Below are 22,864 nucleotides of genomic sequence, written 5' to 3'. Positions count from 1 at the left end.
TGTTGTATTTTTATAGTGGTAGTATATAGCCATTATTGTCGTTGTATATCATGTATACAACGAAATTGGTTTTCGCCTCACTTGGTGCAATCCATGACAAAAAAAATACAAACAACATAAATAGTATAATGAATAATCCCTATGCAAGTAATTAGAGAAAAAAAGAAGAGAGAGAGAGAGAGAGAGAGAGAGAGAGAAAGAAAAAAGAAAGAAAGAAGGATGGACAGATGGATGGATGGAAAGAAAGAAAGAGACTGAGAGAAAGAAAGAAGAAAGAAAAAGAAAGAAAGAAAGAAAGAAAGAAAGAAAGAAAGAAAGAAAGAAAGAAAGAAAGATGGATGGATGGACAGATGGATGGATGGAAAGAAAGAGAGACAGACAGACAGAAAGAAAAGACAGACAGACAGACAGACAGACAGAAAGAAAGAAAGAAAGAAAGAAAGAAAGAAAGAAAGAAAGAAACTAGTCATACGTTTCTCCGTGTGCGTGGAGTGATTTGCGGTTGTGTTTAAGAGGTTGATAGCCCAAGGAGAGAAATTATTTTTGAACCTGCTTGTTCGGCTGGCTATGCTTCAATTGTAGTTTTTCTTATGTATAATGTACACTGAAGATGGCGTTTAATTTTGTTGTACGAGGTGCAGTAACAATAAAGTAAAGTTAAAGTTAAAAAGATTGGTCCACCTTAACAACATTAACATTAATAACAATAAGATGTGTTTAATGCATTGCTAGCCAGGGAATTCTGGGGGTTGAAGTCCATATACCTTAAAGTTGCTAAGGTGGACACTATCTTAAAAGCTTCGAACTCAGACTGAGGACCACCATTTCTTCAACTCTTCAGATAATGCAAGCAAGAGAGGGATATTTTCTTCCTATATGCCTGAGGTAAAAGCCACTTGTATCCCTAAAGGAGTGACTCTTTGAGGTAACAGAAGTCAATGGTCCATGAAGAATGAGGAGAACATGGGTCAAAGGACAGATTTCCTCTCATGAGGTGAGGTAAATAAGATGGAATCAATAGTGTGACCAGATGACCCGATCTAACTCCATCTTCTCACTGCAGCCAACCCGTAGAAACCATATTGTGTCTTTCTGGTCAAGCAGTCCTATAAATTAGATATGGTCAGTTTTTATGATGGGAACCAATCTTTTGAGCTACCAAGGTGGGTTCAGAGACTGTCCGCCATCTTTCAAGTAGGAAAGCCCAGGAAACGTTGCTACGAACAGATGGGAAATCACCAGATGTTGATTAAATTGATTAAAACCCAAGAGATCCTATCACTCTACCTATCCATGCCCCAAACAGCTCAGCTCTCACAGAGGATTTCAGAAAAGAGGTAAGACATGTTGGTACCACAAGGATGGTCAAAAGACCTCAACTGTGGAGAAAAGAAGGAAGGAAGAAGCCCAAGATGCCCACTTACTTTTTTCTCTCCTTTTCCCTTTTCAGTGTCTGTGAACCTCCTGCCTGCTGAGTCTGAGACTGAAGCAATTCAGCGGCTGTCTTCCTTTGCTTAAACGCGTTGACTTCATCATCCAAGGTTTTCTTCTTGTCCTCCAGTTTCTTCTTCTCATCCTGGTGCAGCTTCTTCAGACGATCAAATTTCTCGTGGAGCTGGAATAAGGGTACCAAGGCACACAAGTCAATCCAATTCTCAAGGAAAGATCCTTGCCTTTTCAAAACCTTGGTGCGTCTTATGCTCCAAATAATACGTGGCATTCTGAGAAAACCTCTCTCTGGCTGCCATTATATTCACAGATACTTCTCTCTTTGCTTTGCAGAGAAAGAGAAAGAGTCCACAAGAAAGTAAGGGTTGAAAACCCTACTCATTTTAAGGGAGGAATAGACCTCCCGGAGGTCAGGCCTGAGATGTTGTTTGGGGGAGATTCCACAAAACAAGACAGGTGATGATGGGAGGTTTGCAGCTCGATTCAACAAAAGCGATGTTGTTGGGACGGAAAGAATGCATTTAATGTTGCTCAGCTAAACCATTCGTCATCTTGGTTATCAGGGCTGAGATTCAGCCAATTCAGGCCAGTTCGGGAGAACTAGATGCTAATTTTACATTTGGTTCGCTGAACCAGTAGTTGAAAGGACTGGCTGGCCCTGCCCACCCCGTTCTGCCCCTCCCAGGAGTCTCATTTTGAATGCCAGGTTGTTCTTATGTGGAGGCTCTGGGAGGGTGAAAAACGGGCCTCCCACAAGTTCTGGAAAGTCCTGGGCTCCGGAGGCCTGTTTCCAACCTCCGGAGCTCAGGAGTGGCCATTTTCACCCTCCCGGAGGCTCAAGAAAAGCCTCTGGAGCCTGGGGAGAGCATAAACTCCTCCCGCCCTGTGGTGCAGGAGGCTGAGTAGGCCACGCCCCCATGGCCATGCATGCCCACCCAGCAACCAGGCAGAGAATGGGTTGCTAAAAGTTTTCAATCCCACCCGTTGGTTATGATTGGTCTGATACCATCGCAACCTCGCTGCAGACCATCATCAATTCAAGAGTCGCTTCGACATGAGATAGAGAGCAAATACATTTAATCAATCAATCAATCAATCAATCGATTCACCTCTTTTTCAGCCTCTTTCAGCTCCGCTTCCTTCTCTTTCACCCTCTGGACGAACATCTGCCTCATCTCCTCCTCTTTCTTCTGAAGCTCTCCAAGAAATTCATTCCTTTTGGCCTCGTAGGTTTCTTGTAAACTACAGCAAGAATTTGAAAAGAAGGGTGGGGAAAACCAGCCAATTCAGCTTGAGTCAGCTCATGCCATCCAAAACCTATTCATATCTTCTGCTTGCACACCTGCAGAATCAAGATGATATAGGTAGACCTCGGCTGAGGGCCACAACATTTCTTTGGCTGAGACTTTTGCTAAGTGAGTTTTGTTCCATTTCATGATCTTTCTGGCGACTGTTGTTAAGTGAAACCCTGCAGTTGATAAGTTAGTATCAAGTTAATATAAGTGAAGTTGGCTTCTGCCATTGACTTTGCTTGTCAGAAGATCTCAAAAGGGAAATCACAAGAATAGAATAAAATAGAATAGAATAAATATTAGAATGGAGAAGAGAAGAAATATTGGAATGAAGAATGGAATAGAATAGAATAAATATTGGAATGAAGAATGGAATGGAATAGAATAAATATTGGAATGAAGAATAGAATAGAATAGAATAAATATTGGAATGAAGAATGGAATAGAATAGAATAGAATAGAATAGAATAGAATAGAATAAATAGTTCTTCATTGGCCAAGTGTTATTGGACACACAAGGAATTTGTCTCCAGTTCATAAGCTCTCGGTGTACATACAAACAACAAAGTGATAAGATCATATATATATATCTGCCCAAACAATCAATATTTGAAATATCTCTTGGCTGGTATACAATAGTGCCATGAAGGAATCTGAGACCAAGGTTTATGTTTTTAAAAACAAGTTTGGTCGTAGTTTTTTTCCCCTCTAAGCAAATTTTTTTCCCTACCAATGTTGTATTAAGTAGTGCTGTAGTGCAAGGATCACTGTTAAAGCAGATGACAAAACTTTATTCACGCAGTAGCAACCACCACCATGGTTTCTTTCATTTTGACAGCCCCTTCCTTCCACGGGTGCCCTTGTTCTGGTAAACCGTACCTGAATGGCTTGCTGTCGGGATCGGTGTCCTTAAACCCCATTTCTTCCAGTTTACACCGTCGGTATAACTCATAATGGCGCGTGTGGGTTTGTTCGCGAAGATCTTCCATGTTTACCCGGATCAACATCTCTCTGAGTTTCACAAAGTCACAGTGGGTTTCGTTTTCCACTGTGTGGGTCGTGAAAAAGAGGGGCAGCTGATCAATTTTATTTGATTGCATGCTGCTCTACAACAGGGGTGTCAAACTCAAGGCCTGGGGGCCAAATTTGGGGCCCCGTGGTGCTTAGAAATGGCCCACAGGGCCACCCTGAAAACAGCCAGTGAAAATGGGGGGTGGGGGCTTCATTTCCTAGCAGAGGGCTAGCAAAACTAAAACTTAAAGCAAAACAAAACAAAAGGAGAAATACTTCCCCTTTTGCATTTGAGCATCCAAGAAGGGAGAAGGGAAATGAGGAAAGACAAAGAAAAATATGGAAAGAGGGGAAGGAAGAAAAAAGGAGAATGAAGAGGGACAGAAAAAGAAGAAGGAAGGAAGGAAGAAAGAAGGGAGGGAGGGAAGGAAGGAAGGACAGAAGGAAGAAAAAGAGGGAGGCAGGAAGGCAGGAGGGAGGGAGGGTGATTATAATGAGAGTGATGGAGGGTCTGAGGGAAGTCCCACCTTAGCACTTGGCCATCACAGGTACCCCCAACCCCAACACAAGTGACGTCAAGCTGGCCACGCCCACCTGGCCACTCCCCTCCAGGTCAAACACAACCCTGATGCGGCCCCAAATGAACTTAAATTTGACACCCCTGTTCTACAACATTGTTCTTCCATCTTAGTGATTTTGAGATGTAAGGACCTCAACTCCCAGAATTCCCCAGCGGGTATGGCTGGCTGTGGAATTCTGGGAGTTGAAGTCTATCCATCTTCAAACTGCCATGGTTGAAAACAGAACAACAAACTTACAATGACACCTAAGAAATAAAAGCAAATGCAGAGTCAACCAAAGAGCAGATATGATTCCCCCCACCCATTTCCAATAGTTATATAGGCTAAATATGTGATGAGAACAATATTAACTTGTTCAGTACTGTTAACCTAAGCAGGAGAATATTTAAGGAAGGAATTCTGAAGCGTTTCCACTCCAAAAATAAATCAATATTTCAATTATGAGGTCCTCTTAACCCTGATGATGTTACTTATTTTGGTAATGAAGTGACTGGAAGAAAACAACCAAGCTCAAGAGAATAACAGAATAACAGAGTTGGAAGGGACCTTGGAGGTCTTCTAGTCTAACCAACCACTCAGGCAAGAAACCCTAGACCATTTCAGACCAATGGTTGTCTCATCTCTTCTTGGAAAACTCCAGTGTTGGGGCACCAACAACTTCTGGTGGCAAGTCATTCCACTGATGAATTGTTCTAGCTATCAGGAAATGTCTCCTTTGTTCTAGGTTGCTTCTCTCCTTGATTAGTTTCCATCCGTTGCTTCTTATGGAACCGAAAAACACAACTCCAAAAGTTATTACACAGGTGGGACCTTCTAGGAAGCTATCTTGTTCAGGATCAGCTGCACACGGTCAAGTTAACCCAACAAGGAAGAACGTTTTGTCAAGGTGCCAGCAAGGTCTCTTGAACTAGCCACTTTACTTACCCTGCACGATCCCCCACGGATATTGACGTGCCCTCATCATTTTATTTCCTATCTTGATTTCTTCTGTGCTGCCAATGATGGCAAAAGGTAAATGAGCCTGGAGCACCAAAGAGAGAGAGAGAGAGAGAGAGAGAGAGAGGGAGGGAGGGAGGGAGGGAGGGAGGGAGGGAGGAGAGAGAGAGAGAGAGAGAGAGAGAGAGAGAGAGAGAGAGAGAGAGAGAGAGAGAATGCAACTTCAATATTAGTTGATGTATCATCAAACTTGGGTGGATTTTATGGTTTATCCCTATAGCAATAGACTACAATAAGGCAATACCTCACATGCATGGTTAAATCTGAAAATCGTACCTCTCCTCTTGCATTTTATTTATTAATGGTTATTCATTTATTCATTCAATTTCTACAGTCGCCCAATTCAACCAAGCACCTCTGGTGGGTTGCATTTCAAAAATTATAAAACCATTAAAACAAAAACAATAAACCAGTAAAAGCATCTAGAAAACTTTTAGCAGATTAGTTGGTATTTTTATTTCCCCCCCACTCACCCTCTATTCATGTTATATCTACGTTGATTTAGTTAGTTATGTTTACTAACGATAGTTCAATTAAAAAATAAACTAAAATAAAAATATACTTTCAAAATTGTGGATGAAGGAAGGAACAATAACAATAACAAGGAAGTCCTGCCTGAAAGTCTGGAACAGAGATCAGGTGTGAATCTTTTTTCCAATGTCCCAAAGGTGTTTTTTTCAAGAGGCAACTGGACTTTCTGGTTTTTCTTTGAAGAGGTTTCACTTCTCATCCAAGAAGCTTCCTCAGCTTCTCTCAGACGCTTCTTCAGCTTCTCTCAGAACTGAAGAAGCTTCTTGGGTGAGAAGCAAAACCTCTTCAAAGGAAAAACCAGAAAGTCCAGTTGCCTCTTGAAAAAACACCTTTGGGACAACCATGAATCTGGATGATGGAGAATCCCCAGAGACTTTTTTTCCAAAAGCAATATTTAAATACAGAAGTGATTATGGTTATTGCGGTATTATCTTACGTTCATGGTTCCATTGATTTCTGACACAGATTCATCGTCGGTAGGGAATTGGTAGATTTGCACTCCGTTGCTCACGAGTTCACTGGTGATCTTAATTTTGAATTTGGTCAGCTCGCTCTTGGAGATAGCGTCAGATTTGGCAATAATAGGAATGATATTCACCTGCAGGGAATCCCAACAGAGAAAAGAGGCGTTCTGAACATTTAAACGACATGAAGTTTGATTGCGTGAAAATTCCCAGAGTTAAGAAGCGATGTTCCAGAGCAGGCAAAACCAGATGGCATTCTCTTTTACATTATTTTTGGAGTTTAAAAAAATATATGTAGAGAGAAAAGAATCAAAACTGAATAGGAAATATGCACACATCCCCTATTTCCAAGAAATAAGTAAGAAGCCCAATCGGGGTTTTGAGAACATGCGCTAAAATAAGCCCTCCCTGAAAATACTGCAACACAGCAGCAGCCATTAGTTGATCACGCTTACCTCCTCCTGCACCTCAAAAATCATAAGACCTCCCTGAAAATAAGGCCAAGTGTTTATTTCGGGGTTAAAAAAGAAAATAAGACCCTGTCTTATTTTCGGGGAAACGTGGTCTAATTCTTTGTTTGGGAAGCAAGGTTTTGGTTAGTGTTCCATTCCTTTCCCCTACGTTTCTACCCCAAAATGGGATAGCCAATGGCTGCAAAGAGCTTCACATTGACATGCACCAGTTTGGGGTATGCAGGTCATGGATAATTGGTGGCACAATCAGGCTCCCTGTATCATAGTTTGTCCAGTTCTGATTCAATTCAAGATTATCCATTCTGAACCGCTGGAATCATCCAAAACTTTCCTTGAAGAAAAATCATTGTGTAATAAATGATTTTGTGGGAAAGACCTTGGTAGATGGGCCAAAGAGAAGCTGACTAGGGAATGGTCAGATAAGAGACAGAAGAGCCCAGAGCTGAACAGAGGTTCCAAAGAGACCTTCCCTAGTTTCTTTAGCTGTAAAGGAGGAGGGGGAAAAGGATGCACTTTCAGACTTGCAAGATTGAGGGCAGCCAGTTGGGGTAAACCAGATGTCAGGTCTGCAGCCATCTTTTCTTGTGGATCTTCGGCCTGCCACACTTTCTATTATTCTACTATGCATTTTCTAGCGTGGGAAAATGGGAGGGGGATTGTAAGAAGTGAGACGAGATGTAGCCATAACAAAATTCTTTCTAGAAAGCCAAGGTCATCCTTTGTCTTTGCACTTCTGCACCTGACCGGATCTGGATGGGTGGAATCTGTCATCGTGGCAGTGGAAGATTGGACCATGGGATGGACTTGTGGGTGTGGGGGCAAGATCTTGAACTTTCAACTGGGTGGGGAAAACTGGGAAGCTTTCAGATTCAGGTTTTCCCAGGTGTGCCAACACGGCTCTCTTAATAAATTGGAACTTTGAGGAATCCTTTGCCTCGGACTCTGATTTAATTTTGGATGCTATTTGGAACTCTGACACCAGATAGGAGTCAAAACCAGGTGAGCTAATGCTAAATTTGTAGGGAAGTTACATTAAGAGAAACTTACAATATTAGAACTACTAACGACCTCCGCTCCTTCCGACAGAAGCTTAAGACCCACCTGTTCCAATTAGCTGGCTTGACTGATGTATAGTTCCATCTTTAACCTCCTGGCAAACATCTTACTGTGTAATTTTTAAGGGAAATTTTAATTATATTTGTATTTTAATTTAAATTTGGTACAGCACATTCTACCTCCTCCGTTTATATGTTTATATGTTTATATATTTATGCACATTTATATTTTGTATCTATATGGTTTTTAATATGTCTGTACACCGCCCCGAGTCCTGTTTAGGAAAGGGCGCGGTTTATAAATAAAAGTTTACTTACTTACTTACTTACAAGTCTGAAAGTCCCACCATCACTTTACAGCCTGAGGACTTAGAGAAGGATCCCTTCTGAGATAATTGCCCCACCCACTATTCAGTGTGGGCTAGGCTGTCTCTTATCTGGTCACTGCCTTGGCTGAATCTCTTGGCTCAATCTTCCAATCTTCTTTCCCCCCAAATAGCAACAGACCTCCTTAAACTTGCTGCTGGATTCTATTGAAGCAGGACTGAATGAAGATTACCAACTGCACCCAAGCAACACAATCTCCAAATGAATTATATATCCCACTTATCAAAGTATAGAAGGCAACACAGAAGTGGACCTTGGGGGGATCACATGGACCAAGGTCATGGACAAGAAGACCTTCTCATCGGCTGCACCTTGCACATCCTACCTTACTGTCCAGTTTCTTCATGGTGACCAAGTCCAAGGACTTCAAAGAATGTCCCGTGGGAGCGATGAAGTACAAGCAAGCGTGGACCCTGGAATCATGGTAATTATGCAGCACCCGTTTAATTTTCAACTCCTCTTGAAGGTAGGATTCAAATTGGGTGTCGATGAACTCCACAATGGGTTTATAGCTTCGTGAAAGAATAAATAAATGGGGAGACAGAACATGTGTTAATTCTTTTCCGGTGCTTCCTACATAAAAGAAAAGCTTATTTTGAGCAACTTCTTTTGCCTGATGTTCTCCAGATGGTTGGGTGAGTTCTACCAGTCCCAGAATTCAAGACTGGAGATGAGGAAATGTCACCCATGTCCACTCACTTTCCTGTTCTATTTCACCAAGGACGAGACCTATTTACCTGTCCTCTTTGTTAATCTGGTCGCCGAAGCCCACTGTGCTAACAATGGTCAGCTTCAGATGTACGTTGCTTTCCTGCAAGTCGTAGGAACTGGATTTCAGCTGAACGCCTGGCTGGGAATGAGAAGCTGGGTCTCCTTCGAACTTGGTGTTGAAGAGCGTATCCATCAACGTCGACTTCCCAAGACCTGTTTCTCCTTTGGTGGAGGGAAAAAAACACACGCACAGACGTTTTATTTTAAAAGGACTCCAAAACGTACGATGGCGTTTAAGAAATAAAAGCAAACGCAGAGTGACCCTGTCAGAGTTTATTGCATAAATTCAAATCCAGAAAGCACACACAGATAACAGATTCATCTGGATTCATTAACTTCTTTATCTACATAAGAATAGATGAATAAATGTACAATACCAACAGGAGGTTCTTCCAAGTAAACACAAGGCAGGAGAGTTACCGGCAAACACAAGTGGTTAGTTTCATTTTTGCAGACAAGCAGAGAGAAGTAAACAGAGTGCTTGTTTGCAGAGAAGTAAACAGACTGCTTGTTTACTTCTCAGAGCAGCAAACTGCTTAAGTTTCTGTTTCAACTCTTTGCACAGACTCAGATCTGTTTAAGCTCCTATTAGCTGACTTAATTGCCATGCCTATTCATTGGCTGACCTTGCTCCCATGTCTCTCCCAGTCATGAATATTTTAACAGACCCAAAGAGCAGATGTGATTTTTATTCCCTTTCCAATATTTACATAGGCTAAATATGTGATGAGAGCAGCATTTGCTGGCACAGTACAGTTTACGCAAGCAGGAGAATATTTAATGTTTTAAAGAAGGAAATTCTGAGAGGTTTCCACTCCAATAAACAATAAATATTTGAAACGATGTGGTCTTCTTAGCACTGATGATGTTACCTATTTTGGTAATGAAAAGTCTGCCAGAAAACAACCAAGCTCAGAGAATAACAGAATAAAAGAGTTGGAAGGGACCCTGGAGGTCTTCTAGTCGGATCCTCTGCTCAAGCAGGAAACGCTAGACCATTTCAGACGAATGGTTATCCAATTCCTTTTTAAAAAAATCTCCAGTGTTTCAGCATCTACAACTTCTAGAGTCCACTGATTAAGGAGCAACAGTTCAACCCTGAGCTGGAAATATTTTCTTCTATCGGTATCTTAATAATATCCAAAACAACAAACGGAGTGCAGGATGAGGTTAATTTTTTTTTTAATGCACTGTTTCAAAAATAAAAATGTACCTTCTTCCTAATTTTAGAATCAAACCCGTTTGTGTAGTTATGAGGCTCCCTCAAACCCAAACAAAATAAAGTGTAGTAGCACCTTGTGGGGTTTTCCACCCCCTACTCTTTTTTTGAAAGATAATAATTCACTGACATCCATTTCCTGCATCGCCGAACACGGCAACATTTGCCCTCAAGACATGGGGGAAGGTAGGAGACCTAAGCTATTCAAAATAGGAATGGCATTTCCAAGCACCGAGACACAAACGCACATACAGATCTCAAATCAGAGAGAAAAGAGAGAAAAGGGCAGAAAAGGAAACGAGGATGTATGGGTTTTAGAAAAGGAGTTCTAAGATTGCGATGGAAGCATTTAAGGAATTTATTTGGATTTTTTTAAAATTAACTATGTTGTTCATTATTTTTAGATTCCTTACACTTGCTGTTTTAGGTATATGTGCAGAAGAGAAAAACAGCGAGTGTAAGGAATCTAAAAATAATCGAGAGAGAAGGATGCAATGCTTCTTTTATTCAATATCTTATTTGTATCTGGCCTCAGGGATGCAGTCAATGAGTTTGAATTTAGCAAAAGAAAATGCGGTTTGTTTGTTTTTCCCAGATTGGGTTTTAAGACATCCTTCAGCTCTCTCAGCCCTCTCAGCCCCGGTGTGAGCTGGAAGCCTTTTGCAAACCCGGTTAGATGAAACGTTACACAAAATGATTGCTGATATGAAGCGATTCAGCAGTTAAAAGCCATCCGTCCATCCAGCGGGTTCTAAAAATGATTTTTAGCTGGCTGTGGAGCTGTAAAGTGGCATTTAATTGATAAAAGCAAAAATGCCAAGGCAACACAGGCAGAATGCAGGTATATAATAAATATATATATATAATAATCCTCCATCTGGATAATCCGCAGCTTTTCAGAAGAATTTCCTCTTTTTTTTACATCATTTCCCCCCACCCTCCCTGCAACGCAGAGGAAGAGGCAGAACCCACATTCAAGAAGCCACGGCGAGGGGTGGAAGGGAGCCACGAGACAGGCACAGGTTTACACAGAAGGGCTGAAAATAATCTTTGTGCAGGCATGAGGAAATAAGAGCTCAGGAAAAGTGTCGGTGGAGATTCTCAATTATCCAGAACGTGGTTGTTCTTTTTCCAAAAGGCAACTGGACTTTCTTGGGGTTTTTTCTTTCTTTCTCTGAAAACGTTTGGCTTCTCATCATTCAAGAAGCATCTTCAGTTCTGAACTGAAACTCATTACCACACTAAGGAACATCTTCAGTGCTAGAAGGAAGTGAGGTTCTGGAACTGATGACGTTACCGTGGAAAGTCTGCAAGAAAATTGTCAAGCTTCGAGAGCACTAAGGACTCCTCCTCTTCCTCCCCCTCCCCCTCCCCCTCTCCTAGCACTGATGATGTTACCTAATTGGGTCATGAAATGTCTTCAAGAAAACCACAAAGCTCAGAGACACCATGGACCCCTCCTCCTTCCTCCTCCTCCATCCTCCATCCCGCTCTCCTCTAGGACTTATGGTGTTACTTAGTTGGTAACTCCTCCTCCTCCATCTGACCCCCTCTAGGATTGATGGTGTTACCTAGTTGGGTCATGAAACGTCTGCAAGAAAACCACAAAGCTCAGAGAGCACCAAGGACCCCTCCTCCTCCCTCCCTCTCTCCTCTAGGACTTATGGTGTTACCTAGTTGGTAACTCCTCCTCCACCTCCTCCATACCACTCCCTCTAGGATTGATGGTGTTACCTAGTTGGATCATGAAACATCTGCAAGAAAACTAACAAGCTCAGAGAGTACCAAGGATTTTTCCTCCTCCTCCTCTTCCTCTTCCTCCTCCTCCTCCTCCTCCTCCATCATCCCACTCCCCTCTAGGACTGATGGTATTACCTACTTGGGTCATATTTTGCCCGAGAAATGTCAACAGTTTCTCAGTCCAATCCTGTCCTTACCCCATGGCTACCAAGAAGGTTTGATTCCACTAAGCCATCCAGTTGTTTCTTCCGTTACCGATTTATCCTTTGAAACGGACTATCTTTCTGCTAGCAACGGGTTGGCAAAAATTTCCATCTCAGATGCTAAACAGATGACTCTATTGGACAAGTCAAGACAATCCGTTTATAAAATGAACAGGTTTTTTGCTTCCTTTCCAAGGGGAATTTTTTTTTCCTGCAAAATCTCCTTGCATCAAAAGAACCAAAATGCCAGAGGTTTTGACGATGTTCAAATCTGCACCAACTCCTTTACAAAGTCGTGCATTTTACACAAGGCGCCACCGCGGATCCCAAATTAGAACTTCTTTGTTGCTTTTTACGGAAATCAGCCGATCCAGAGTTACTTTCCCACAGAATATTCTGAGGGGTTGGGTTTTTTTTTCTCTCTCTCTTAAAGGGGGAAATTTTTTCTTCCAGTTTTAGCTTTCTATCTCCACAATAGGAGGGGGGGAAATGGAGGGGGAAAAATATAGACTATACATCTTGATTTTTTATTCTTTATTTTCTTCTTTCTCCCCAAAGCTATGCCACTGTGCTACGGTGATATCATTTAAGGGACACCTGAAATGATCCTTCTTTTAAAAAGAAAAATGATTTAGGATGTGTGTCATTTTTTTAAGGCTCTAGAAAATATGACATAAATACTTTGAGCTGTGATGCTAAGAGGATCTGCAGTAAAAAAAAAAAAGGGCATACAATTCATGGACTGAACCAGAGGAAGAGTTGGGTGGAATTCGGAAACAGGTTCAGCATGCTGTCATATGTTTTTTTTTAAATTTCAACTTTCTCTCATCAAGACATGTCATATCTGGGTTTATGGCCAGGAAGAGGGAATGGCTCTTTAATGAGCTACGGATTTCCTGCAACCCAATCCAGAAATTAGGCATTGGAGAGGATGCAGAAAACATTAAGTTGCCTGAGGAAATAGTCCTAATCATCACTTCCAAATTGAAAAGTTTCCTGGAACCAAAACAGGGGAGGCAGCCAGATCTCCACTTCGGTGTAACCCCATCCTGGGATGGAGCCCAGCCAATCTTCCTTCCAGAGAGGTCACCCAGGTTGAAAGCGCCATCCTTCACAGCTGGACAAAGCTGAGACATGTTTGGCCAGAATCAAATTTAAAAAGTTGCTTTTGATGGTTTAAGGGAGGCCGTAGAAATACGGGAGATAAGAAATAAGATTTTTTTTAAACATATAGAACTAAGAATTTTTTATGTATAATAAATACACGAGAGACAAGAATTCCTGTCTCTGGAATATTAAGAACTCCACCCAAACACCCAGAGCAGACAAAATGGATTGCAAAAGAACAGCCAAGAACTGATGTCATCGTTTCCTTTTCTTTGAAATAAAAAAAAGCAGTTAGGCAAAGTTCTTTACAAAAAATCTGGGGTTTTTTTTCTGGGGAAGAAATGAGAGAGAAGCTGAAAGAGAGAGAGAGAGAGAAAGGGAGGGAGGGAGAGAGGGAAGAGGGGGAGAAAGAGAGGGAGAGACAAAGAAGGTGAGAGAGAGAGAAATAGAAAGAGAGGGGAAGAGAGAGAGAAGGAGAGGGAAAAAGAGGGAGAGAAAGAGAAGGAAGAGAGAGAGAGAAAGAAAGAGAGAGAGAGAAAGAAAGAAAGGGAAAGAGAGGGAGAGACAGAGAAGGAGAGAGAGAGGAAAAGAAAGAGGGAGATGGAGAGAGAGGGAGAAGGAGAAAGAGATAAAGAGAGGGAGAGAGAAGGAGAGTGGGGAGAGATAGAGAGAGAGAGAAGGAAAGAGAGAGAAAGAAAGGGAGAAAGAGAAAGAGAGAAAGAGAGAGAGAGATTCTATGAAGTTGCCCCTGGGATAAATCTCACTAAAATCAATTACTTATCTCCTTTATTTATTTGTTTATTCACTCATTCCATTTCTATTCATTAATTCATTCCGTTTCTATTGCCACCCCTGTTGCTCCGTGATACTCAGAGGCTCCCAGTTCTAAAAATATTAAAACATTAAAAAACACACATTAAAAACCCTCTCAGTTAAATATATACGGCATATTTCTTTACTTGATTTCTATAAATTTATATCCATTTGTTCATTCACGGATTATTTATTTTTTTCCTTTCCTGAGGAGATTTATTTCATTCCTTCTTTATATTTCATCTTCCACCCAAATAATTTAAAAGGATTTTTCCTCAGTAGGAGAAAAGGAACGTGGGCAGGGTCCTAAGTCCTCCCCCATCCCACCCCCCACCGGTGACCTCCAGCGTCTTCAAGCATCATCCAGTCATTCTTGTGTCAGAATTTCAATGCATGTAGACAGACGTTACTAGGCCATGTCAACACAATGTGGCTGTGAAGATTTTGTAAGTTACTGGTGTGGAAACTATCTTACTGTCAGGCACAAAGAGTCGGGACTCTCTGTTAGACTGCAGCACACAAGATTTATTCAAAAACAAAAAAAAACCTAGTCAACTAAAATTCTGAGCTTGTTTTCTTGCAGACGTTTCATTACCCAACTAGGTAACATCATCAGTGCTGCTATCACAAGTTTGGGTAAGGAAACCGTATATGGAAACGTATGACTAGTGGTTTCTCCTAACTATTTGTACAAGGATTATTCTTTGTATGATTTAGGTGATCTTGTATTTTTGTTCACGGACTGCACCAGTAGCAGCTAAACCAATTTGGTTGTGTACATGATGTATAGTGACAATAAAGGCTTTGAATTGAATTGAAATGTCTGCAAGAAACCAAGCAAGCTCAGAGAGCACCCAGGACCCCATAGTTGTTGTGGTCCTCCTCCTCCTCCTCCCCAAACACACCCTACTTTCTTCTAGCACTGATGATGTTACCTAGATGGGTCATGAAACGTCTGCAAGAAAACAAGCAAACTCAGAGAGCATCAAAGATCACACAGTCATCCTCCTCCTCCTCCTCTCCTCCTCCCCCATTCTTCGAGCACTGATGATGTTACCTAGATGGGTCATGAAACCTCTGCAAGAAAACAACCAAGCTCAGAGAGCCTCTTTTTTTTAACCCTGTGCTACAAATATTCTCCTTTATTGGCAACTAAGGTTCAACAGTAAATTGGTACCGGTCAGTGGAATTCGAGATGGATTGGGCTTGGATCATTTATGGGAATGTAACGATTCTAAGCTGTTGACGTGCTTACCTCTGTCCCCAGCTCTGCCTGCTCTTCTTTTCCATTTATCAGCTCCATGGCAAAATGGAAATTGAAAACTGGGTTCTTTCTGTGCTGTTTCCAACACTTATTGCGTTGTCTCTCATCTTCTCTGCTTCTCAGCTCATCTGTCCTCATCCTTAATCTCTCACCTGCAATAGGTAGCTCTACCCTGCATTTCAGGCCTGTTATTTCATTATAACTACCATAAATACCAAGTGGTTGGAATGCCCAAATAATAAATGTAAAGCACGAATATTAAAAGTGCGGAGGTTTGGGTGGATATTCTTATAAATAGATGATTCATAAGGCCCAAGTTAATGTTTTGAGAGCTGTGACGAGTTCTCTTTGTTCTTAATATAGCACTATCCACACGGACAGTTTCTTTTTTTTTTTTAAATTAAATTTCCTGCAGGGGCATAACTCTCAATCTACAGCAAAATTCCACGCTAAGGAACCAGAGGTCATAACTGAAAGTCACTCGCCAACGCCGTTTGTACTCTTCCAAAATATCCTACACAAGATTGACAATACACTGCCGAACATGGAAAGGAATACAATGTCCATGCGAACAACTCAATCAATAGGAAGACAATTTACATCGACATTACGGAAGGAACCCAGCAGAACTCACAATGTATTTAATGGGAAGGTTAGTTTATTGTCTTCTTCACCCCAATTAAAGAGGCACCACACCCACGGCGTAACTTATTTAATTGTTCACCTTGCTCAAATCAAGGAACTACCAACTCAGTCAAGCAGTAAATAACAGCCTAATCAAGGAACCACCAAGATCATTTCTACCAACAGTGAGAGGGTAAGCTACAAGAATATAAACAGAGAGGAAACCCTTATTCCTTTCTAGCACTGATGATGTTAACTAGTTGGGCCATGAAACGTCTGTGAGAAAGCAACCAAGCTCAGAGAGAACCTATCACCCCACAATTCTTTTGCTCTTCACTTAACATGAACCCTGCTAGAGTCATAGACATCGACACAATGAATATGAATTGGGCCAAAGTCTGGGAGACCTTGGAGAACAGGGTGTGCTATGGCCCATGGGGGTTATGAAGAGTCGGACACAACTTAGGAACTGAATAACTAGGTCAAGGTCAAGGTTCCTCTTGCACATATGTGCTAGTCGTTCCCGACTCTAGGGGGCGGTGTTCATCTCTGTTTCAAAGCCGAAGAGCCAGTGCTGTCCGTAGACGTCTCCGGGGTCATGTGGCCGGCATGACTAAATGCTGAAGGCACATGGAATGCTGTTTCTTTCCCACCAAAGGTGGTTCCTATTTTTCTACTTGCATTTTTAAGTGCTTTCGAACTGCTAGGTTGGCAGAAGCTGGGACAAGCCATGGGAGCTCACTCTGTCACGAGGCGGCTAGGGGTTCGAACCGCCAACCTTTCTGATAAACAAGCTCAGCATCTTAGCCACTGAGCCACCGCGCCCCTGAATAACTAAAAAGCCACAAAAGAATAATAGAAGTTCCCATCAGAGCTAGACACATTCCATCTCTGTCTCTTTGTACGTTTCTTCTCTCTTTAACCAACTCTATGTTCCTTCTTCTTCTGTCCACTCCATGCAGTGAATTTTAACCGTCTTGTAGAACAGGATCAGAGGCCAAAACCATGGCCAAGGTAGATCAAAGGAGTATTGTCTCAGCCTTGTTTATCTACAGGGAGCAGCAGAGGAATTCATCTTTTAACACGGAATTTCCCCAAACTAGAAATGGCGGGCTTGAGAAGACTGAGCAGAAGAGAGAAGAAAACAAACCGAAAGTATTACTCACCCACACAGAGGATGTTGAAACAGAAACCATGGTTAACTGATTTGTTAACCAGCTGGTCAGGCAAGCTATCGAATCCGACGTGGCCAGAAAGAGGAACGGTCCGGCAACCTTCACCCTAAGGACAGTCACAAAAAGGATGCATGTTAATATGAAGTCTCAAAGGCTCAACTTTTGGGATAGACTTCTAGATACGTTCTGAATTTGGGGGATTGGGGTAGATGTCAACTCCTTCCAAGTACATATCGTTGGTCTCTTTTGCCCTTCTTGAATTACACATACAAGCTGAACGTGTTCCTCCTCGAAATTATTTTATGCTCTGGCAGAAGAACAGAGGAGGGAAGCTGTGGGAAAGTTGCCTTCAGGGCAGGAGTTGAGAAACAAACTACAAGAGTGATGGCAATTTAAAAACTAACTGGCCCAGAGCAACTTCTGGTAACTTTCTTGCCATGCTCATTGGGCCAACGTCAGTAGGCTCCAAAACCTAACTTCTTCCTAGGAGCTGGAGGAGAGAAGATTCCCAAGAACAGGAATTCTTATGGAGACACAAATCTTGAGCATAGCAGGAGTGTCCATCGGGCATGGTCATAAACGATGCAATCACAAAGCTGTGCCTGGTTTTTATGCGCGATGCCTTTTTTTGCACATCAAAAGCCATGCTTGCATCGTGCCCATCATTTGGCCATCTTGAAGGTTTTTTTAGACCATAAAACAACAGCTTTCAACAATTTCTATCCTTAGAAAAAGGCGTCCAACCGTCGTGTCTCAGCCCATTAAACTGGACTGCAGGATGCAAAAGGAGTTTGTAGATTAACAGAGTTGGAAGGGACTTTGTAGGTCATCTAGTCCAACCCCCCCCCCCAACCCAAGCAGGAGACCCTACCTACACCATTTCTGACAGATGGCAGTCCAATCTCTTTTTGAAAGCCTCCAGTGATGAAGCTCCTACAACTTCTGAAGGCAACTTCTGTTCCATAGGTTGATTGCTCTCACCGTCAGAAAGTTCCTCCTTATTTCCAGACTGAATCTCTCCTTGATCAGTTTACATCCATTGTCCTTTGTCTGGCCTTTGGGTGCCTTGGAAAATAGCTTGATCCCCTCCTCTCTGTGGCAGCCCCTCAAATATTGGAACACTGCTCTCATGTCTCCCCTAGTCCTTCTCTTCACTAGACTAGCCATGCCCAGTTTGCCATCTTATGGGTCAAAGTTGGGAGTTAGGATCGTGCCAGGCTAAAAGAGCAACCTGACATTTTTCAGTTCCATGAAAAGACCTTATCAGAAATGTGAACCAGCTAAGGCATTTGTAGCAAGGATAATCGTTTCATTCCTTTGCTTTGCTCTTTTGCATTCATAAATCACAAATGTAGTGCAGCTACTAGGAACAAAACATTGCCTCGTGCATCAAGGAAAGGGGCGCGTGCGCATCTTGCCATGGGAAAATTTTATCAGCCCCTCGATTTCTGCTGCCTTACGAAAGGAAATCACAACTTAAGTGCTCAGGTTGTTGCAACGTTTAAAGTGATGCACGGGAAATTCAGAATGAATCGGCGTTGCTTGTCAGGTTTTTTAAATGGGTGTGGACTTCAACTCCCAGAATCCCCCCGATAGCTGACTGGAGAATTCTGGGAATGGAAGCCCACCCATCTTCCAGTCGGCAAGGTTGAGAAACCCTGCTTTATAGTATTGGATTTCCCGCTTACCAACCCTAATTCTTTCCTTTTCTCTCTGCCAAAGTTCATCATTCAATTCTGCAGGGGGAAAAACAGCAGCAACTACAAACAGAACTGTGGAAGTAACTGGTAGGGGGCAAGAGGGGGGGGAAAGAAACCTGGTATGGTTTTCCCTGCTAGCCAGACGCTTGCTGTAAGGTTCATTTACTGGAAAATATATCCAATTATAGCAGTCCAATTACAAAGGTCCCTGCTGCGGTAATTAGCACCTCTCTGCATTTTCAATCTTCAGAGCACCACCAATTCAACTGGGTTTTTGTCCATGCACAGATTCACAGATTTAAAAAAAAAATCACCCCTTGGAGCTTGAGAAAGCAAAAGGATTCGTTTTAAGCGATGCACTAAAAGCATTATTTTTTTTTCAGTGAATGCTTCACCTCTTAGTAACTTCTAAGTAGGGGGAATCCTGTATCTCAAATGTCCCCAAGCCTGGAATCTCACTAACACGTTGGTTTTTGCAACCTCCACCATATCTGTGTAGACTAGGAAATTGGGAGGGAGGATGTTAACACCGACATGAGGGGCAGGTGAGGGATGGTTGCCTTGGGTAGAGGAAGCTGCTTGAAAGGGATCAGTTTCAAGTCGAGCAAGCATGAAACTCACTTCCTGTGAGTGAGGTTTCCTGTTGGTGTGTGGGCGCTGTCTCCCTTCAAAAATACAGTTAGGGCTTGCCGTACATTCTAATCGTCAGCGAATATAGAAAAAATTGAGTTTTCCTCATCAAACTCTTTCAGGACCTTGCAAGAAAGAAGCGATGTTCATAGGAAGAGTAAAGAACAATATAGGTAAAAGGTTCCCCTCGCACATCTGTGCTAGTCATTTCTGACTCTAGGGGGTCAGTGCTCATCTCCATTTCTAAGCCGAAGAGCCAGCGCTGTCCGAAGATGTCACTGTGGTCATGTAGCCGGCATGAGTAAATGCCGAAGGCACACAGAATGCTGTTACCTTCCCACCAAAGGTGGCTCCTATTTTTCTACTTGCATTTTTTACGTCCTTTCGAACTGATAGGTTGGCCGAAGCTGGGACAAGTCACGGGAACTCACTCCGTTATGCAGCACTAGGGATTCAAACCACCGAACTGCCAATCTTTCTGACCGACAGGCTCAACGTCTTAGCCACTGAGCCACTGCATCCCAAAGAACAATATATTATAGACATTAACAATTGCAACAGAAAGGAGTAGCTGGAAGGGTCAGGAGCAGTTTGGCCATTTCCCACTATTGTTGGCCTAGCGTGGTCTTCCAGAATCCAAGTGGACCACAAGCAAATTCAACAAATCCCCCAAGGACAGGACAAGAAGTCATAGAGTGGAAGCGCCTTAAAAGAGAGATCCAATCTAGAAGGAAGGAGAAATTTGTTGACAGTGAGAAGAATTAACCAATGGAACAGCTTGGATCTAGATGCTCCATCACTAGAGGTTTTCAAGAAGAGATTGGACAAGCATTTGTCCAGACTGATATAGGATCTACTGCTTGAGCAAGCGGTTGACTTAGAAGACCTCCAAGGTCCCTTCCAACTCTGTTATTCTGTTGAGAGTCAATCTGGTAATGCCTGGTTGGCTAAATCCAGGGAGAACGAAGATGGGTCTAGAGCCGGTTCTCCAAATCATCTGAGGGTTGGGGCAAAGAAAGAGTGGAAACTCCTTAAAGAGAGACCCAACCGAGAAGGACGGACAAATTTCCTGACAGGGAGAAGAATTAATCAGTGGAATGGTTTGCCTCCAGACATTGTGATTGCTCCATTGTTGGAGGCCTTCAAGAAAAGATAGGGCATCCATTTGTCTGGATTGCAATAAGGTCTTCTTGCCTCGGGCAGGGGAGTTGGACTAGAAGACCTCCAGGTCCTTTCCAACCCTTTGATTCTAAGACACAGCAAAGGTCCACACATTGGAAGGAGAATCTGATTTTTGTTTCCATAATTTAAAGCTATAACTGAGTCAACGTCTGCTTTGGCATATTTCCTCAGCAGGCTTCAATCGGGAAAAGAGCCCGAATTCACTAGAACATGTGCTTTGCCCCAGACAGTTTCCAGGGATATCATAAAATTTAGTCACAGTCCCAGGATGTATTTACTGTCATGATTTAGTGAGACAACTTGAAGAACTGAAAACATAACTGTTCCATTTATGACGGCTGCTGCAACGTGGGCCATCGCGCAATATTGGAAAAATTAAGAGCCTCCATCACTAAGTCTATGATGAGGTTGTTGCTATGGGAGAATTGATGTATAAAACATGGGAGATGGCTAGCTATACTAGAAACCTTTCTTTCAATTTGGGAAACGGTTACTGTACTCTTTTTTGCAAAATGTATTCGATCAAATATTCCTTCTTGTTTACTTCCAATATATTGTTCAATCTATTCTTGGGTCTTTTCAAGAGGCTGGTTAATTTTGCTGGGGATGTTTTTAATTTTCAGGTATTGCATTTTTAAGCTCTGTTGTTGTTTTTATTGCATATGTTATTAGCTATTGCAACATTTCTCTTAAGGTTAAGAGGTGTGGACTTCAATTCCAAGAAATCCCTAGCCAGCCCTACTGGCTGGGGAATTTTGGAAATTGAAATCCACATATCTCAATCTTGCCAAAGTTGATAAAAATCCTGCTGTAAAAAAATATATTATTTCTGAATTTTCTACACACCAGTTTTACATTGCAGCAACACACACATACACTAAAATTGTAAATCTGCTTCGAAGGGCAGCAGAAGTGGGGGTGCTGATGAAACTTTCCCATGGTACAAAGTGCACCCCTTTTCTTGATGCTGGAGGAAATTTCATGCTGGCTGGGGAATTCTGGGAGTTGAAGGCCACACGTCTTAATGTTCCTCCAGGGTGAAAAACACTGATCTGTTGCCAAGGCATGTATCCCTCAAGCTATATCAAAGGCATGTATCCCTCAAGCTTGTATCCCTCAAGCTGACAAAAAAGCCAACACAGTCCTAGGCTGCAACTTTATAATGCCTTGGTAAGGCCACACTTGGAATACTGCATTCAGTTCTGGTCGCCACGATGTAAAAAAGATGTGGAGACTTTAGAAAGAGTGCAGAGAAGAGCAACAAAGATAATTAGGGGACTGGAGACTAAAACATATAAAGAACGGTTGCAGGAACTGGGTATGTCTAGCTTAAGAGAAAGAAGGACTAGGGGAGACATGATAGCAGTCTTCCAATATCTCAGGGGTTGCCACAAAGAAGAGGGAGTCAAATTATTCTCCAAGGCACCTGAGGGTGGAACAAGAAGCAATGGCTGGAAACTAATCAAGGAGAGAAGCAACTTAGAACTGAGGAGAAATTTCCTGACAGAACAATTAATCAGTGGAACAGAAGTTGCCTCCAGAAGTTGTGAATGCCCCAACCCTGGAAGTCTTTAAGAAGATGCTGGATAGCCATTTGTCTGAAACGGTATAGGGTTTCCTGCCTAGGCAGGGGGTTGGACTAGAAGACCTCCAAGGTCCCTTCCAATTCTACTATTGTATTGTATTGTATATCAGTGATCTGATTCAGTCTCTAAGCAAAATTAGCAAAATAAAGTCCATTTTCCAGCGCAACTGGGAAAGGCTGCCCTGAGGATCTTAGCCTTGCTAGCTGGCCCCGAGGTTAAAATTCTGAGCTCAACTATCCAATGCTTTTCCTTGGTATAAAGTCGTTTCCTTCGATTTTCCTCACCCTCCTCCTTCCACAAAGTTCATGCCAAGAAAAGCAAAAGTCATTTTCTCTTTCTTTGATGTAATTTTCATTGAAAGGAAGTTAACAAGGTAAAAGAAATACAACTGTGAGGAAGAATTGTGGCTAAGAAATAGAAATGCAAATAGACTCTAGGTGACAATGGTTATGAATGCATTTGCGAATTCATCAAATGACATCACAATCAGCTCTTTCCACACGTTTCCTAATCATCAGACCCAAATCAGAGGTCGGTTCCTACCGGTTTGGATCGGTTCGGCCGAGTAGGTCAGGGGTGTCCAAACTTGGGAACTTTAAGACTTGTGGACT

The 22,864-nt window shown here is 42.3% G+C and overlaps 1 protein-coding gene across 1 annotated transcript in view; it reads right to left on the bottom strand.

Moving 5' to 3' along the window:
- The window catches only part of SEPTIN6 (septin 6), a 35,684-nt gene that overhangs the window by 5,785 nt on the left and 7,035 nt on the right, over positions 1-22,864 (bottom strand). The window contains exons 3-10 of the mRNA XM_081964246.1: positions 17,147-17,261; positions 8,977-9,172; positions 8,565-8,751; positions 6,297-6,458; positions 5,258-5,354; positions 3,621-3,789; positions 2,559-2,691; positions 1,425-1,615 (exon numbers count right to left, since the gene is read on the bottom strand). Coding sequence (XP_081820372.1) covers positions 1,425-1,615; positions 2,559-2,691; positions 3,621-3,789; positions 5,258-5,354; positions 6,297-6,458; positions 8,565-8,751; positions 8,977-9,172; positions 17,147-17,261 — 1,250 coding nt within the window. The remainder of the gene's footprint in view (positions 1-1,424; positions 1,616-2,558; positions 2,692-3,620; positions 3,790-5,257; positions 5,355-6,296; positions 6,459-8,564; positions 8,752-8,976; positions 9,173-17,146; positions 17,262-22,864) is intronic.

Source organism: Natrix helvetica, assembly GCF_964273705.1.
Source record: "Natrix helvetica genome assembly, chromosome: 11".
Lineage (NCBI taxonomy): Eukaryota > Metazoa > Chordata > Lepidosauria > Squamata > Natricidae > Natrix > Natrix helvetica.
The sequence above is the reverse complement of the archived record's forward strand: the minus strand, read 5'-3'. Positions and strand labels throughout refer to the sequence as shown.